General features: G+C 29.7%; 1 protein-coding gene across 8 annotated transcripts in view; it reads left to right on the top strand.

Annotated features, from left to right (window-relative positions):
* The window catches only part of LOC141902857 (engulfment and cell motility protein 1-like), a 194,846-nt gene extending 187,354 nt beyond the window's left edge, over positions 1–7,492 (top strand). For all 8 annotated transcript variants that reach the window (XM_074790778.1, XM_074790780.1, XM_074790777.1 and 5 more), the window contains 2 exons: positions 6,897–7,022; positions 7,275–7,492. In XM_074790778.1, the coding sequence (XP_074646879.1) occupies positions 6,897–7,022; positions 7,275–7,424 (276 nt within the window). In that variant the 3' untranslated portion in view covers positions 7,425–7,492. The remainder of the gene's footprint in view (positions 1–6,896; positions 7,023–7,274) is intronic.
* The last annotated feature ends 11,365 nt before the right edge of the window (positions 7,493–18,857 follow it).

Below are 18,857 nucleotides of genomic sequence, written 5' to 3'. Positions count from 1 at the left end.
GATCCCTTCTGAAATCCTGCCAAAAACATCTGGTTGAAAAATGTTGTGTTTTCATCAGATACAATTAAGAAAATAAAAGATTTCTTTCTTGATATTTCCATCCTAATTGATTGCAAAAAGTAAGTTCTCCCATCATTTGAATTCAGCCCAATACAGTTTTCACACTTATTTCTTCCGTTATATTTTCAAGATTTTACGTGGAAAATCTGTACTTCAGCTAATTAAAAAGTCTGTAGGCATTCGGTCACTGGCTCAAAATTGAAATTATCAAATTTCTTAAAGTTGCTGTAGTTGGCTGTGTTGGTAAATATCAGTGAATTTTGGTCAGCAGTGGCACAATAAAAACTGTTAAAGCTGTTTTGATTGTTTTTGAATGGATGAAGCTAGGATATATTGCCGCGAAAATGTTTTTCATGAGGGTAAATAGCCTTCAATGTGCTTCTCAAACTGCTTTGAATTTTGGTTGGTCTTGAGGCTATGATCCATGTAGCGATGCACACGCTATATAGGTTAATGAACCAGTTATTTAATATTACTGATTTAAGACAAATACGTTATTTTTTTTCTATAAGGCTCATCCAAGGCTGTCATTTATATACTAAAATGTTATTTGGAAAGTTAATCTTAAAAAGTAGGAATTAGAGGGCATTTGACCTTTAACTGCGCTGTTTTCTATGAAGTATGCAATATGACACCTGTCTTCTATTGCTTAACCAGGCATATACACGCGGTGTTGCCACATTCTAATTTTTTTTTTTTATAACCACAGGCGGGGATTCAAGAATAATGTACCATATTCGATTTTGGGTCCAAGGATCAAAGGTCAAGGTCACTATGGGTCATTCATGTGAAACCTTGTGAACACGATTCAGGAAGGACTGTTGATAACAGAACTATGATATTACATATTATGATTACTCCTACGGAGAGGATGTGCCCTATTGAATTTAGGGTCCAAGGATCATTTAAGGTCAAGGTCACTAGACATCATTCATGTGAAACCTTGTGAACGCGATTCTGGAAGAACTGTTGATAGCAGGACTATGATATTACATATTATGATTACTCCTTGGGAGAGGATGTGTCCTATTGATTTTGGGGTCCAAGGATCAAGGTCAATGTCATTACTGGTCATTCGTGTGAGATTTAAGGCGAACAATTGATAGTAGGACTATGATATTACATAGTAATATTACAATGATAATAAAAAGTCCGAAAATGAAACTTCGAGATAATAGTTTATTTCAACGTTTCGACTATATGCTAATAGTCATCTTCCGGAATAATGAGATACTACAAAAATTATGAGATCTATATACAATCCAGAGACAAAGAGACTAATTCAAGTAATCAGAAATGATACAAACTAAAGGAATATTAACGTAGAAACAGTTACATGCTAAAATAGATTAAAGGGAACCAAACCAAGGGGTAATTATAAACAACAATAGTGAGTATAAATATAAATTGAAACTTAAAATCAGTAGTAAAGAGACAAACTAGGGGGCACTCAAATTAAAACAATTGATGAGTGACAAATAACAAAGGATCAAAGAGGAAATCAAGTGTTGAGTTTAACCAGTTTACAGATTTTGATTTCGCTAATGCTGAATTAATTTACCCTTGCAGCGATAAAACTAAACGACATATTTTGGAATCTGCATTTATAATTGAAAATTCGAACAACGTTGTAAATCTTAACAATGGTTTTTCACCCCATAATAAACTTATATCAAAATTCCTCTGTAAACTGAACTCAAGTAAACAACTCAACACTTGATTTCCCCTTTGATCCTTTGTTATTTGTCACTCATAAATTTTAGTCGCTCAACTTGTATTCACCATTGTTTTAATTTGAGTGCCCCCTAGTTTGTCTCTTTACTACTGATTTTAAGTTTCAATTTATATTTATACTCACTATTGTTGTTTATAATTACCCCTTGGTTTGGTTCCCTTTAATCTATTTTAGTGTGTAACTGTTTCTACGTTAATTTTCCTTTAGTTTGTATCATCTCTGATTACTTGAATTAGTCTCTTTGTCTCTGGATTGTATATAGATCTCATAATTTTTGTAGTATCTCATTATTCCTGAAGATGACTATTAGTATATAGTCGAAACGTTGAAATAAACTGCTATCTCGAAGTTTCATTTTCGGACTTTTTTATTATCATTGTGGGATTCTCTCTACATCGCGTCAACACGGATATAGTGTTCTACCAATCGTGAGTAATATTACCCCTAGCTAGATGATGTGCCCTATTGTTTTTGGGGTCCAGGTCAAGGTCACTGGAGGTCGATTATGTGAAACCTTGTGAATGCGATTCAAGAAGAACCATTCATAGCTGGACAATGCTATATCATAGTTCGATTACCCCTAGGGAAAGGATGTGCCCTATTGATTTTGGGCTCCAAAGGTCACGGTCAGTAGAAGTCATTTGTGTGTAAATGCGATTCAAGAAGAACCGTTGATAGCAGGTCATTGCTATTTCATATATATTTCATAAGATCATATCCGGAGAGAGGATGTGCAATACAGATTTTGGAGTTCTATGGTCGAATTTCAAGGTTGAAAAACACAAACACTAGCGGCAAGGGTGCATGTTCCAAATCTTTAAAATAAGGTGTACTGAAATCTTTATGAATTATAAATGCTTAAACTGTAGAGTTTATTTTCTTATGTTTAATTTTGATACTGGATTAAACATACACCATCATGTAGATTTCCCTTAAGAAAATGAAATACATTTTTTCGCAAAAAAATTTATTTCTGATTTTGTATTGATTTCGGAATATATTTTTGAGAAAAATATATTTTCTAAAAATGCGTTCCGAATATATGTTTCTGAAAAAATATATTTTTCCATTTTGAGTTTTCGCGAAAAAATATATTCTAGAAACGCGTTTCAAATATATTTCTATTTTCTAAAAACATATTTTTGATTTAGAGTTTTTGCGAAAAATATATTTTTGAAAATGCGTTTCAAATATATTTATTTCTAAAAAATATATTCGTGATTTTGTGTATTTGGCAATATATTTTTTGCGCTTCGAATATATTGTTTTGCGTTTGAAATATATTTCTCAAAACATTTTCATAAATGTATTTCATTTATTCCGGAAAATGCATTTATGGTGTTGTTGTGCAGGTTTTCCACAGCATATTCTTCCTCCTACGATTCAGGTTTCCCATGAAGATCCAAAAGACCTATAACCGACTATAAACATTATTATAATATGAAACAATTTTTATTCCAACTAAAGATCTTAGCGTATCTAAATAATCTAATCATCCACTCAGGTAATTCTGAATTCATTCCTGCCATTATATTGCCTACATTTTGTTGACATGAAATTTACAATCCTTCAATTGTTCGAACTAGTGGTAAATGGACACCATGCCCACAGTAAAATGCTCGACTTGGCAATATGGCAACATTTAATGCCCCTGGTGAACACATACAGAAACCCACAACCCACTACAATCATAGAACACGTCATGTGGGCATGTAGTTGCCTGCTTGTCACATAGAGACCTTAGCATTATACGATCTGAAAAATGTGCTGCACCAATCTGATTGCTTGTATAAGGCAGATTCATATATAGTTATAAATAGAACAGCAGGTGGGTTAATGTAGTGGCAGTGTATCTTAATGCTATCAGGTTTCGAAGGGAGGGGACTCTTGGTGGACAGATGAGTTTTACAGCTCCATACATCAACACAATGAGATTAATATCAATTGGATCTAACACTCACTTAAATTTTAGTTACTGATAGTTAGAAAATAAGATTTTTTTCACATCACCTTCAATGATGTTTTATATGTGCTACATCTACTCTAGTCTTTGGGTTTACTTTGAATCATCTGGAAAATACAAGTTTCAGTAAAATGTTATCGTATTGAATAGCTTTTAATCTCAAGAGGTTCATAAAATAATTTTCCTTACATATATATTATATATATACATTTTACTTACCTTTTATTGATATTTCTGGTACCACACAAAATGGAGAGCCTTGAAATGTAGCACACACATAATGAAATAGCATTAAAATGAGCAAAAATTCAAAAATGACAATACAAAATAAGGGGTCAAGAGATTCAATGTAATGACAAACTAGTGGTCCAGGGACAGAATGCCCACTTCTAACGCTATAGGGACGATATACAATTATACTAAATTCAAAAGTAATCCATTGAAGCACGCCGATAGCTTCAAAATGTCGATTTCATATATGAACGGATGGACGAACACGTGAAAAGTAAGCGCAATATCCCTGGAGACTGTGCCCTAAAATGGGCTCCTTACATATATTACAAATATGAATAACAACATTCTACATGATTTCCATTCACAGCTTATTGCCAGAAGTAATGTCTCATTGATCAGTTCCATTATTATTTGGGTACAGCTCCTAGATTCACTGAGGTTATTTCACATCATTCTTCTCATGTCTTGTTTTTTGACCTTGAAATTCATGCAAGTTCTGAAATAGAGGATTAAAAAGATTCATACAGAAGCTGAATAAAAAGAAATTTTGCAAAGAAGATGTTAAGCGATAAAAATTCAGCGCTGATTATTAATGCCTTATTTCACAATGAAAGATTGTTCACTTTTTACATTACATTTGGAATATAGCTACAAACTAATTAACTTGATGATAGCAAATCTATATCTGCAGTCACGATGACACGATTTGGGCGGGGATGATTCTGGCCTGGACCAAACCCAAGTCAAATTTGACTAATGCTAATTAAGATCGCGCTAAAATTACTCATTAACAGGATTGAGGAACAGGAGGTGTGAGTCACACACAACCAGTTAGCATTTAAATAGAATAATCTTATAAACCCATTGCATGGTCCAAATTTGTCCTGGGTCAAGCAGGCACAGACCGATATGGAACCAGTTTGAACGATTAACTCGGGCCAAATTTGAACCGGTTCAAGAAATGCTACTGAGCCAAAAATGCTATGAGCCAGACTGAGAATCAAGTTAATGCCAGTCAATATCATTATGACCCTTCAAGCGTATGATCTATCTAGGCCTAGGCCTTCTCACATTCTCATCGTATAATCTAGGCCTACTTATTTCTTGAACTTATAATCTAGGCATGCTAAGCTTTGCAATTGCATCAATCATGAAATAAAGTTTCGCATTTGATTTGATTGAATTGATTTGGTGCACGCCGCACATACGTTGTACCGAATACAGTACTTAATTAACAAAACGTCGACTATATACAGTACTTAATTAACAAAACGTCGACTATGAGTCAAATATTTGATGAAACACAAGAAATACTTGCTTTGGAGCTTGAATCTTAAACAACAGACTGTCCCAACTAAGAGATAAACCATGAAAAATGATTAAAGACGGCAATGAATTTGCTGGAAATAATTGCAAATGGCGCCGTACTGCCTGCATGCTCAATCCCAGTCCTTTGCTAGCCGTCTTGTACGGGTTCGAATCCCGAAAAAAACTGATATGTTTTTTTCAAACTTGTTTTTGAATATTCATGATTTTTAAAGTCATCATTAACAGCTAAAACTTATAATAACTCTTTTTTTATTAATTTAGACGAATGAAAATACAAACTCTATATTAAACTTTCAGTGGTTGAATGAATGTTCGTACTGGTTTTTGCACGGTAGTGTTAAATAAAATCTCATAGAACCACTAAAAATACGCGATTTTCTGCGCTGAAGGTGAATTTTTATTTGCACTACCTCATTGATACTAATATCATTGACAATTATGCAAAGTCGGAAAAATAGCTTTTTCTCAAATCGGATGGATGACCTTGATATGCTAATTAGCCATGTGCTCAAACAGCAAATTCAATCAAATTTCAATCTGCAAAAAATATTAAATCCAATTCAATTTTGCTTTATTAAACAAATTAAACATCAAATTCAATTCCATTTTGTTTTATTGAGCAAATTTCAGAAAATTTAGCTATATTCCGTATTCCAATCAATAAGACCAAGGGACAAGATTCATCTGAAGTATTTGTTCTTGCCAGCTCTTGTCGCTGTCTATGTTACTTATGAAAACACAATTGTATTGTGTAAATTATTGGTATATTGGTATTGAGCTGGGAGTGTATTTTGACAAATATAACCCACAGAATGCATTATTTGCCATTTTATGAAAAGCTGACAGGCTGACCATAGTGCCCCTTGTTTACCGACTTTCTTTTAATTTGTATTTGAATTGAGGGCATTAGGAGTATTAACTCTACTGTTTTTGATGTGTAGGTTATCCAAGATGGCTGCCATAGTTATGTCAGTGTCTCAAATAGCCAATTTGGAGCTTATTACTGCTCTAAGATGTAGAAGTAGAATTTGGACTGATTTTCTTCATACTTGAACTGTGGTAATGATAACGAATATATTCCAAGGTAATTTGATCCATGTTACATCAGCGTCCTCGGGTTATATTATGTTCCATTATGAACCGCCGAAATAATGATTTTGACCGTTATTTCAAGGAGGCCATGTATATCAAATCATGGCAAGCTTCAATCAATTCACATCTACTTGCTAGTGGTGTTTCATATACTCTCAATATTGTCTAAATTGCTATACTGTCACACCTATTGATCTGTAAAATTCTAACTATTTGTTCATTGCTACTGTGGGCGTGACTTATATGCTCATATTTTTTTTTACATATTATTTTTCCATATTCAATGATGAAGTTTTTAATTGTTGGGATTCTTATGTAGTTATACAAATCTATTGTATTTCTTGCGATTTCCAAAATACCCAGTCTGATGAACTTTCCTCAAAAATTTGACTGCATAACATATTCCAATAATAAGGCAATATTCACGCCTAAAGTAAATAAAATAATTCATAAAAATTGTATGATTTGAAATTCTTTTTTTAGTCGTTTACAAATCTGTCATTTTCGTTGAATCCAAATGTTGATGGTGAGCCACTGCAGTTTTTTGCACCAGATGAAGAAACATTTCATATGTGGACTGATGGGATCAATGCATTATTGTCAAAAGAGGTACTGATCAAAATGTGTTCGATATAGACCTAATATACTAACTTGTTATGCCATAGCAGTTATAATGAAACTTCATCCTATAGTGTTAATTATCTCCCTCATCTAGATTCCTTGCTCTAGCTTTGTGTTCATTTATTGTTCAAAGTTATTATTTCTAACTATAGTTACAGGTATCCCACTGACCAATCTACATGGTGCCATACCAACCAGTAGTTACTCGAAAGAGTTTTGATAATTTTTTTTTGTTTTCAGATGACAAGTGAGAAGGCGGCTCAAGATCTGGAGACATTGCTCGGAATTGAAGTAAAACTGAGATTGCTTGATATCGAAGGCGTGACAATACCGGAAAATCCTCCACCAATACCAAAGGAGCCCTCGAATTATGACTTTGCCTACCAATGATCCAATAATTTACAAAAATGAAGTCGTTCTTAACTGACGACATATGACCAATATAAATGTATATAGTGTATATATATATATATATATATATATATATATATATATATATATATATATATATATATCAAATATATAACTATATTATAACTGCTATGGCATAACAAGTTAGTATATTAGGTCTATATCCAACACATATACATGTGTGGGACAGGCTGTGTTTTTCCATTAAAAAAAAAAACTTGATTTGTTATAGATAGTTAATAGGTTCAGCTCGTTTCGCAAGCCATAGGCTGAGCCTATAACTATAGAAATGGAGCGAATTTGAATGACATGGTTTCCAGAGATAAGACCTTTTGACTGTGCAACTAAGTATATATGCATACAAATCATTCATTAAAGCATTATCAATTTTCCAATTCCTAGGGAGCTGAATTTTGAAAAAGGACCTTGTTGAAACTGACAGGAGTTTTTTCGCAAAAATATGATCGCATTAATATCAGTTTTGAAAAGCCGATCAGTGAAAGGGAAGTCTCCTCTGATTGGCTTAGCCACAGAAATCAGTAGGTGTTAACGTGAACCCATGGTATTGTCTGCTGTTTTACTTCCGGATTTTATTTTAAGATTTAAAATTGTATAAATACAATTTTGAATGAAATAACATGGTATGTCTGAAATAATAGAACTGCTCTCAGCCTATAATCCTGCACTGCATGATAAATCTTCATCATGTATTTTATCATTTTAAAAGTTGTATAAGATTCCTTAATTCTTTCTGATGTTATTATCAGTTTATACCAGTTATTATCAGTGTTTATACCATTATATATGACACAATAAACATATATTGGTTAGCTAGCTGTAGAGCTGTACATATACAGAAGGAATTTTTTTTTTGGGTATACCAGATTCAATCAAAATTGGACTACAACTCCGACCGCACTAACTACCAGGACACAGATGAAACTTATAGATACAATAAAGCGAACAGCGGTTATTCAGGATATGCAGTTTACTGGTGTTACGGTTTGTCAGAGAAACTTGCCACTAACCCTTTGTTGAATCGATTATACAGTCAACATCATTTGATTATACAGTCAACATCGGTTAATCCGTCTCCTGTTAAACCGTATAAGTGCTTATTCCGTGTCAATAAATTGGTCCAGTTTTTCAGTAATGTTATTCCTTTTAAAATTCTGTGTCAGATTATTTCACTGTATAATCCATATTTTCAATTATTCCGTAGACAAATGCATGGTCCCGTTGTCCAATTTATGTATGGTTGGTAGGAAATATGAGAAACTCCAGAAAACACGTTAATCATAGTCATACTAGTCTCAAGCTTCACTTAATAATCCATTGACTTCAGTAGTGAGGTCGAGTTAATTTTTGTCCAGATGCTTATTATTATCAACAAGGAAAAATCCTTTAATTAATTGCCCTCATCAAGTACATGAGACGTATGTATACACTCACATATTATATCTTTACTTAAGATGTACGATGACGATTGCTTCAAATAGTTCAAATAGGTTTTTTCTTTTCATGTATAAATGATGTCAAATGGATCTAATGAACCAGCGGATACTATGACATAGTATCCGATGGTTCATTAGATCTATTTGACTATGAACTTTTTATTCCCCCAATGGTTCGTTAGAAGGTGGTTCTACTGTAGAAGTCGTCCATGGTTTCTAAACAGGCTATTTTACAGATTGTGCACTTAAATCATAGTTTATATGGATAGAAGTTAATTCGTATCAATTACGAATTATCTGTTAGCCGTATATCATATTATCCATACTAAAAAGCTCAGTCCCTAGTGATGCGGATTAACCGCTAAGAGGTTGACTGTATATACCTATTTACAGGATTTACCTATCTAAGAGACGAAATCATATATCCTCGGTATTGTATAAGAATCTGTTTTGGTCCCTGAATTGACTTCAGGAAAATCTGTCACAAACCTCCACATTCCATCTGGCTTAGGAATTAACAGGAGATGGATAACTCCAGTCACTATCACTGGGTTCAGCTACACCCATTATCGTGGCCTCAACCTTTGTTCTCATGGGGCATACTCATTACTCACTACAAATAACTTTCGGATTCCTATCATCACTTTTACTCACATCATTCTTTCCTACTTAATGGTACTTATACCATTTCATTATATTTATGTGACACATGTGCGTGTCTTTCCTTCTATCAGGAGTTTCTACCATACATGTATAATCAACATCACTAACTGTTTCTTTTTATACTAAACATGTAAAAAATTTACCGACATTGCAAATAGAACTAGAACTTTATCTACTGGACTAAAAATTATACTCCTAGCTTTGTCATACCACCTTTTCATCTTGTTTTGTGATTCCAGCAGTTGCTCACGAGCGCACTTCCATGTATTCAACATTCTGTTCCTAAAATCAGTTACGTACCTCAATAAAGGAATGTTAAATGAGTACGCCAACCACTGTTCATTTGGCTGGCTTATGTCGAACCTACTGACGCAACTGAGAGCAACCGCGATCGCAGCCCAGCTTGTGTCGACTGCGCTCCGATTCGCAGCAACTGAGGACGACTAGCGGGATATGAGATCCTCCCATAGTTGCTCCCCTGCTTATGTCGGTTACGATTACCAGCAACTGCAACGGCTCAAATGGTCACGTGATAAGCATTTTGAGAATAAATTTGAATTATTAGAAAATATATTTCTATCAAAAAAGCTATTTCTTTAAGATCTTTATCTTTCTGATAATGTTTTGAATACAATGTGCTAGGGACAATATATAAAGATGGCCGCTCAAACCATATTAAATTCTACCAATTTCGTTTCTAGATCTTCGGCCCAGTCATCTGCCGAGCAGAAGGTTTCGTTTACGTTTTGAACTACTTGAATTTGAAAGTTTATGACTAATTACGAATGACGCTAGTAATTAGAAGATGGCGTTTTCATACCAGAGGTCGAGAGGTCGAGACACCACTCATCACAGCTAGGTTCTAGTGAGAACGGACGATTGCTCTGTGATACACATATACAGTGATTGCGCGTAACAACAACTGCGCATGGATAGATTGATACAGTGAGTGCTACTGAGAACGGTTATTAACGCGTGTGCTATTACTGTAGTAGTACAGTGATTGCGTGTCAACTGTGCCCGGATAAATAGATGCTGTGAGGCTTGGATGAGAACGGTTAATAGCGCGCTTGTTATATACAAGGGGAAGTAATCCCCACTCATCACCACAAGTAATTTTTTTTCCTTATAAATGTGAGAGAATAAGACAGAACAAATTGATGTTAATGAAAATCAATATTATTGTCCATATTGTAAAAAATACATTGATAAATCTCAAAAATCGCGTCATGAAAAATCTTCAAATCATATAAAAAATGTTATAGATTTTGAAACTTCAGAAAATTCCAATGAAAGAAAAGAACGATTAGAAAATATGAATGTGGATGAAATAAAATGTGAAGTTTGTAATGAATTTATAGTAAAAAGGAATTATAATAGACATCTCGAATCACAAAAACACCATCAAAATTTGAGTAATAATGTTTTAGGAAAAGATTATTTCGATGATAAACCTCAAAAAGTAAAAAAACCAACTTCAAAAACTAAATCCATTTCAAATAAACCTTACATGGAAAATGTTAGAAATTATATTGATTCACTAGAAATAAAAGATACAATTGAAATATTAGAAACATTACGTAATAAAATTGGTCCTGCAGCTATTATATTTAGATTTTTTAAAGGTACAACAATAGAAGATTATAGTAAATTTAATGAAATAATAGAAAAAATGCTAGATTTGATAACAGATGTTGAATATCCAAAAATTAGTATCTCTGGGAAAGTAAGTTTTTTAAAGTCAGAAGAGAAAATGGATTATAACATTCAAACACTCTCTGAAGAAATAATTTCAAAAACGCAAATAAAAGAGAAGTTAGAAAAAATATTTAATGAATTTAAACGTGTTATTGAAGAAAGATATTTTGAGGGTTCTGGTTTATCATTAAATGAAATTATATTTTTAGATTTAAATGTTTATAATACAAAAAGGAATAAAACATCAAAAAGTAAAACAATGTTTAAAAATGATTCAAGCTTTACAACAGAAAAGGATATTAAAGCATCATCTTATATTAAATTACCATTTACAACAAAAGCAGTAATAAATGTTCAAAATGAAGATAATAAATGTTTTCTATGGTCAATTATTAGTTGCTTACACCCAACGGAAGATATTACGCATAGTTTTAGAATAACAAATTACCGGAAATATGAAACATTATATAAAATTGATCAATATCCAGTAATTATAAAAATGATACCCAAAATAGAAAAAATTAATGAGTTAAAAATAAATGTATTCGAATTAATGCAATTACCAAAGACAAAAGGTGAAAATATTGAAGATTATACATTGGAAGCTTTATATTTAACAGAATATTATGATGATGAAAATGCTATAGATTTGTTATATTACAAAAAAGATGTAAATGAACATTATATGTGGTTAAAACAAATTGATTTATTCTTTAGAACAGAAAGTGATTTTAACAGTCATAAAATTTATCTATGTAGAAAATGTTCATCTAAATTTAGAACTGAGAATGCGTTACTAAAACATAAAGAATTATGTGATAATAACGATTTTTGTAAATTAATAATGCCAACAGAAAAAGATTATAAATTGAAATTTACTAATCATAAATTTAAGAATATTGTTCCATTTGTAATTTATGGGGATTTTGAATCGTTGAATAAAGAATTAACTGATCAAGATAGAAAAGAAATATATAACAAAAAGCAATTATTAAAATCAATGGATAAAGGAAATGAATTAAATGAAGACACAACACAAGACCCGCCAATTATAAATACAATTAAAAAAGTTCATCAAAGAGCTGCTGCTTATGGAATTTACATCAAATCAAATTATCCCAAATTATATGAAAGTCAATATATTTCTTTTAGAGGTGAAGATGTAGTTAATGATTTTTGTAACAAAATGATTGAATTAGAAAGTGATTATTAAACAAAAATAAAAGAATAGTTATGACAAAAGAAGATGAAATTGATTTTAATTATGCAACTCAAAGTTGTTATTGTGAAAAACGTTTTTATTCATTTGATAAAAAAGTTAGAGATCATGATCATTTAAATTCAAAATATCGTGGAGCTGCTCATGAAGATTGTAATTTACAAGCTAAAAAAGTAAATTTCGTTCCAATATTATTTCATAATTTATCAGGCTATGATACCCATCTATTTATAAAACAATTATCGGGAAAATTGGGCGCAATTAATCAAGAAATAGAAGAATATAATGCTATGAATGGTGTAAATGTAAGGAAATATGATTTTAAACTATTAGCTAAAACATCTGAAAATTATATTTCATTTCAATTTGGTTGCATTAGATTTTTAGATTCTTATAGATTTTTAGCAAGTTCATTAGATAATTTAGCAAAAAGTTTAGTTGATAATGATTTTGTTATAACTCGATATTATTATCCAAATGAACAAGATTTTAAATTATTGAGATATAAAGGCGCAATTCCTTATTCATTTTATAAAACACACAATGATTTTAATGTAACAGAATTATTAAAAGATCAATTTTATGATCAATTAAAAGAGGAGTATGTGAAAGACGAAGTGTTTAATAGAACATTAAATATTTGGAACCATTTTAAGATGAAAAATCATGGTGAATTAGTTGATTTATATTTAAAATCAGATGTGATGATATTGGCTGACATATTTGAAAAATTTAGAGAAGTTAATTTGAATCATTTTAATGTTGATCCTTGTTATTGCTACTCAAGTCCTGGTTTAACCTGGCAATGTGGTTTAAAATATACAAATGTAGAATTAGATTTATTAAAAGAACCAGACATGGTTTTATTATTTGAAAAATCAATTAGAGGTGGAATTAGTGGTGTTATGGGAGATAGGTATTTTAAAGCAAATGATGAATATAAATTATTATATATTGACGCCAATAATTTATATGGTTGGGCAATGATGCAACCTCAACCATATAAAAATTTTATATTGACAGAAGTTGAAAATGATGATAAAACTGATTGGGAAAGCGCAATTGCGAGTTTAAAAGATGAAGCACCAATTGGTTATTTCTTTGTAGTTGATTTAGAATATCATGAAAATATAAAGTTTAAAACAAGAAACTTACCTTATTGCCCAGAACATTTAACTGTAGATGATAGTTATTTAAGTGAATACCAGAAGAAAATAAAACCGAAAGATCATGTTTTTACAGAAAAATTAATACTTACTCAAAATAATAAATACAATTATATTGTTCATTATAGAATGTTAAAATTTTATCTAAAACAAGGAATGAAATTAAAGAAAGTACATAGATATATTGAATTTAATCAATCGAAGGGTTAGAAAAATATATAGATTTCAATACTCAACAGAGAACCATATCAAAAACAGATTTTGAAAAAGATTTCTTCAAATTAATGAATAATAGTTTTTATGGTAAAACATGCGAAAATATTAGAAATAGAAATGATATTGAATTAGTAAATAATTCTGAACGATTAAGGCATTTACAATCAAGCCCTAGACATTTACGAAATAAAATATTTGAAGATTATTTAACAGCAGTTAAATTAAAAAGAACGTCAATTAAATTTAATAAACCTATATTCATTGGTTCAACTGTTTTAGAAGTATCAAAATTATTAATGTATGATTTTTATTATAATGTTTTACAACCACTTTTTGGGGAAAAGCATATTGAAATATTATATTTTGATTCTGTAACAGCTGACACCCCAATATTATTAAAATGTAATGATAAAATATTGATAAGAAGAATTTCAGAAATAATTCCAAAACAAAATGAATGTTATATTTCATATGGTGAAAAAGAATTAATACAAATAAATGGTTTAATGGATGTTTGGACAAGAAATGGATGGAAAAAAATAAAGAATATTATTAGGCATAAAACAAATAAGAAAATCTATAGAGTTAGAACTAAATAAGGGTTTGTAGATGTTACAGAAGATCATAGTTTAATTAAACGAAATGGCGATGAAATAAAACCAACTGATATAAAAATTGGAGATGAATTATTACATAAAAGATATTTCCCAAGAATGAATCATATGTCATTCGACGAAATTATTGATAATATTCATAATATAGAACCTGAAACATTAGAAGAAAAAGAATATTTTATCAAAGGATTTATCATGGGTGATGTTCAGCAGGTGTGTATAAATATGTTAATCGCACTCAATATTGTTGGTATTTATGCAATCAAGATTTGATATTATTAGAAAGAATAAAGAAATATTGTGAAGAAGTTTATCCAAATAAAATATTTAAAATCATGGATGTTATGAAATCATCAGCAGTTTATAGAATACTTGTAAATAATCCTAAAGATTTTGCTATAAAATATAATGATGAATTCTATATTCATGCAATAGTGAAAAGTAATACTTCAACTAAAGAAAAGATAGTTCCAGATTATGTATTAAATGCAAAAAATAATTCAAGAAAATGGTTCTTCATTGGATTCTACGCAGCAGATGGTGCTAAAAAATTTACAAAGGATAAAAAGATAACCTTTGCACAGAAAGGAAAAGTTGCTATATCAGGGTTAAATATATTATGTAATTCATTAGGCTTCAATATGAATATTGGATTGATTAAATCTAAACCAAATTGCTTTAATTTAAGCCACACAGAAAAAGATTTAACTGAAGAAGTTAAAGATTTATTTGAAATATATAACCCAACAGATTATGTTTATGATTTATCAACTGAAGATGGCACATTCAACTGTGGATTTCCATTAATTTGCTTCAATACTGACAGTTACATACTAAAAATCAAGACAAATGACATAACAAAAGACTTAAAAACATTAAAACATCATTTTGATTTTAGCAATTATCCCAAAGATCATGAACTATTTAGCAATGATAATAAAAAGATTTCTGGTAAGTTTAAAGATGAATTAGGGGGTGATGAAATGATTGAATTTGTTGGGATAAGAAGTAAAATGTATAGTTACAGAAAAAAAGATCATGAAGCTAAAAAGTTAAAAGGAATAACAAAACATGTGGTTGATAAACATATAGAATTTCAAGATTATATAAAGTGTTTATATAACTCAATTGTAATGAAACATAAAATGAATTGTTTAAGATCAGAAAATAGTACATTAATGAAGTTGAAAAAACTAGTTTGAATCCATTTGATGATAAAAGGCATATTTTAGATGATGGTACAAAAACATTACCTTATGGCCATTAAAACAGAAAATCAATATCATCATACGCGAAATCACTATTGGTTTCTTCTTTTTCATTTAATTGTTCTTGTATAATTTGTTTAGGTTCTTCCATTTCATTTTTCTCATTTAAATAACGTGTTATATTGTGCCACATTTCATATCGCTCTCTTTGTTTCTTTTTGTTTGTTAATTCGTCAAATGGAATTATAATATCGATGTTTAAATAATTTACAATCTTATTTAAAAAGAATTCATAATTAATTGAATCTGTTATTCTATTTTCCAAATGATACATTAATATTTGTTTGAATGTTTTTTTTATATTTTCCATATCTTCTTCTGTTAATTTAGGTTTTTCATAATAATCGTTAAATAATAAATATAAATACATTTTCTTTTGTTTTGTGTTAAATGTTGATGGAATAATTGTTTTTATAATATCTTTTTTAGTTATTTCACCATTTTTATTTTCTATTATTTTCATTTTTTCAAGCCATTGCTTATATTCTGGTGTATGATCTTCCATAGAAAATATTTTAAAAATTTCATCTAGATAATTTAATTTTGGATCTATGAGAAAATTTCTAGTTTTTTCTTCACCCCATAAATTCTTTTGCCATCCACAATCAACACAAAATAACACAGTACCTTCTTGTCTTAAGGTCGCATAACTACATTGTGGACATTTTCGTTTATAATTTATTGGTAATAGATCTTCATTAAGCTCTTGGTATTTTCTTACGTTTTCTTTATGTTTTATTGTTCTATTATGTAGATTTGAATTACTTGTTGTAATAATCAATTTACAATATTTACAATAATATGTTTTTCTTGTTAATTCATTATATTGTTTTTCTAACTTTTCAACTGTTTCTTTATTATCTGGTAACGTTTTCTCATATTTTATTTTTTCTAATAAACTATTTTTTCTTTCATTGAATTCAGTTTCAAATTTATTAGAAATTTTTTCCATATGTACTTTACGAAATTGATGATTCTCCCAATCTTCTATATTTTCAGGACTAAATTTCATTAGACAAGGCTCACAGAAATGATCTTTTATATTATCCTTATCATAGAATAAGAAAGGTCTTTTCCAAATAATTTCAGGTTCAACTTCGACAGAATTACTATTACTTTCGTTACTATCAACAATAGCCGTTGCGCCATTAATTTTACACTTCTCTGAATGTTTTTTAACATAATTTCTTGAGAATAATTTATTACGTTTTGGACAGTTTAGTTTAGAGGGTTTATAATTTTCATCATGTTTTTTCATATGTCGAGCCATATTACTTTTTCTTAGAAGTTCACCACAAATTTCACATCCTATCTTCTCATCCATTTATTAAGGAAAAATTTTATTAAAATTAATTTTTAGTGATGAGCGGTAATTTTTTTATGTTATAAATAATGGTAGAATTAAAAGAATACAGAATATTTGTTGATTCTAGAAAACTTAAAAATTATAAATCTCATAATTTACTAATACAATTAGATAGAGAATTTAAGAATTGTGTTGATTTAAAATTAGTTAATATAAGTTTATGTAACTCTTTTTATAATGTATCGGATAAAAGTCTTGAACATTTATTTTTTTCAATCAGGAGTAAGAATTAACGGAATTATCTATTTTTAAAACCAGGATTATATAATTTAGAATCATTAACGCAAGAAATTAATAAAAGAGCTCGGATCAAATTAGGTAGTGATGCTGGATTTAACATTAGATTTTTGAAAAGTGATAATTCTAATAAAATGAAGATAAGGTTAGATCATAATGAAAAATATCAATTTTCAGTTAAAAAACCTGTAGCTAAACTGTTAGGAATTACACCAGATAAACTTTATTCAAATGTTGATACCACACCAAATATAATGCCTTACACACATTTCTATATTTATTGCAATTTAATTGATCCTACAAAAACATTTGAAGCAACTAAAGATATAACTTGTAATTCTGGTTTATTAAATATTCTACCATTAAAAAATGTTAAACAATTTGGAACGCAAATAAATTATCATTTAACTGAATGTGATTTTAAACCTTGCATTTCACATTTCAATAATTTCAAATTAGATATAAGAAATCATAATGGATACTTAATTGATTTAAATAACTTTCCCGTAATTTATGAATTAGTTATAAAATGTAAAGAGTAATTTTTTCATTATATAAATGAATATAACTGTTGGGCCGAGTATATGTTTTGGGTTTGATATTAAACGTGAGAAATAAATGAAATTTAACATTTCTGATGTAATTATACATATTAAAAATATTGCATTTTCTAATGAAACAACATTTGAGTATGAAACAACAATAGATAAAGAAACTTTAAATGTAGAAAAGATTACTAATTTAATTAGAGAATCTTTAAGATTTTATGAATTAGATGAAGATTTTATCATCGATGATATTAAAAAAATAATAATTGAAATAAATACAAACGAAACTAGTAATGAAATAAATGTTGATTTAATCATAAATAAGTTTACTAAATATTTTGATGATAGTAATTTTTTGATAAATAAATGAGTGATAATAAGTGGATAATAACTGGATTATATAATGGAGCATTACTATCAGTTGGAACTGTTGGTTATTCAATGGTATTAAAAAAAGTATTCAAAATGGGAAGTGTTAATGTTGATAGATTTGATATAAATGATATTTTAAAATTAACATTAGCAGTTACTTTATCTAATTTAACTATTGATTATTTGGAAAAACAAAAATATATTCCTCCCATATAAATGCATAATTTTTTTGCTAAATAAATGGCTTCTGCAATTATAACTTTTATAGGATCGGCAATTGTTAACGCTTTAGCATTAACTGGTGGTGGTTATTAATTTAAGCATATTGATAAAAATGGATCATTAACAGAACAAAAAAGACATAACTTAGCATTAGAGAAATATAATAAAGCAGCAGAAGAATATAGAGAAAAACGACAAAACTATATGGATTATATTAACAAGGAATTATATGATCAGAAGATTTCACATAGAGATTTTCAATCAGTTGATGATGCAATGTGTTTATATAACGCGGTAACCAATAAAGAAAAATTACATCTACATAAACCTACAATATCAGATTATTATATCCCTAGTAAAGAACAACAG

Source organism: Tubulanus polymorphus, chromosome 3, assembly GCF_964204645.1.
Source record: "Tubulanus polymorphus chromosome 3, tnTubPoly1.2, whole genome shotgun sequence".
NCBI lineage: Eukaryota > Metazoa > Nemertea > Palaeonemertea > Tubulaniformes > Tubulanidae > Tubulanus > Tubulanus polymorphus.
Note: the sequence above shows the minus strand (reverse complement) of the source record. Positions and strands in the feature narration are given on the sequence as shown.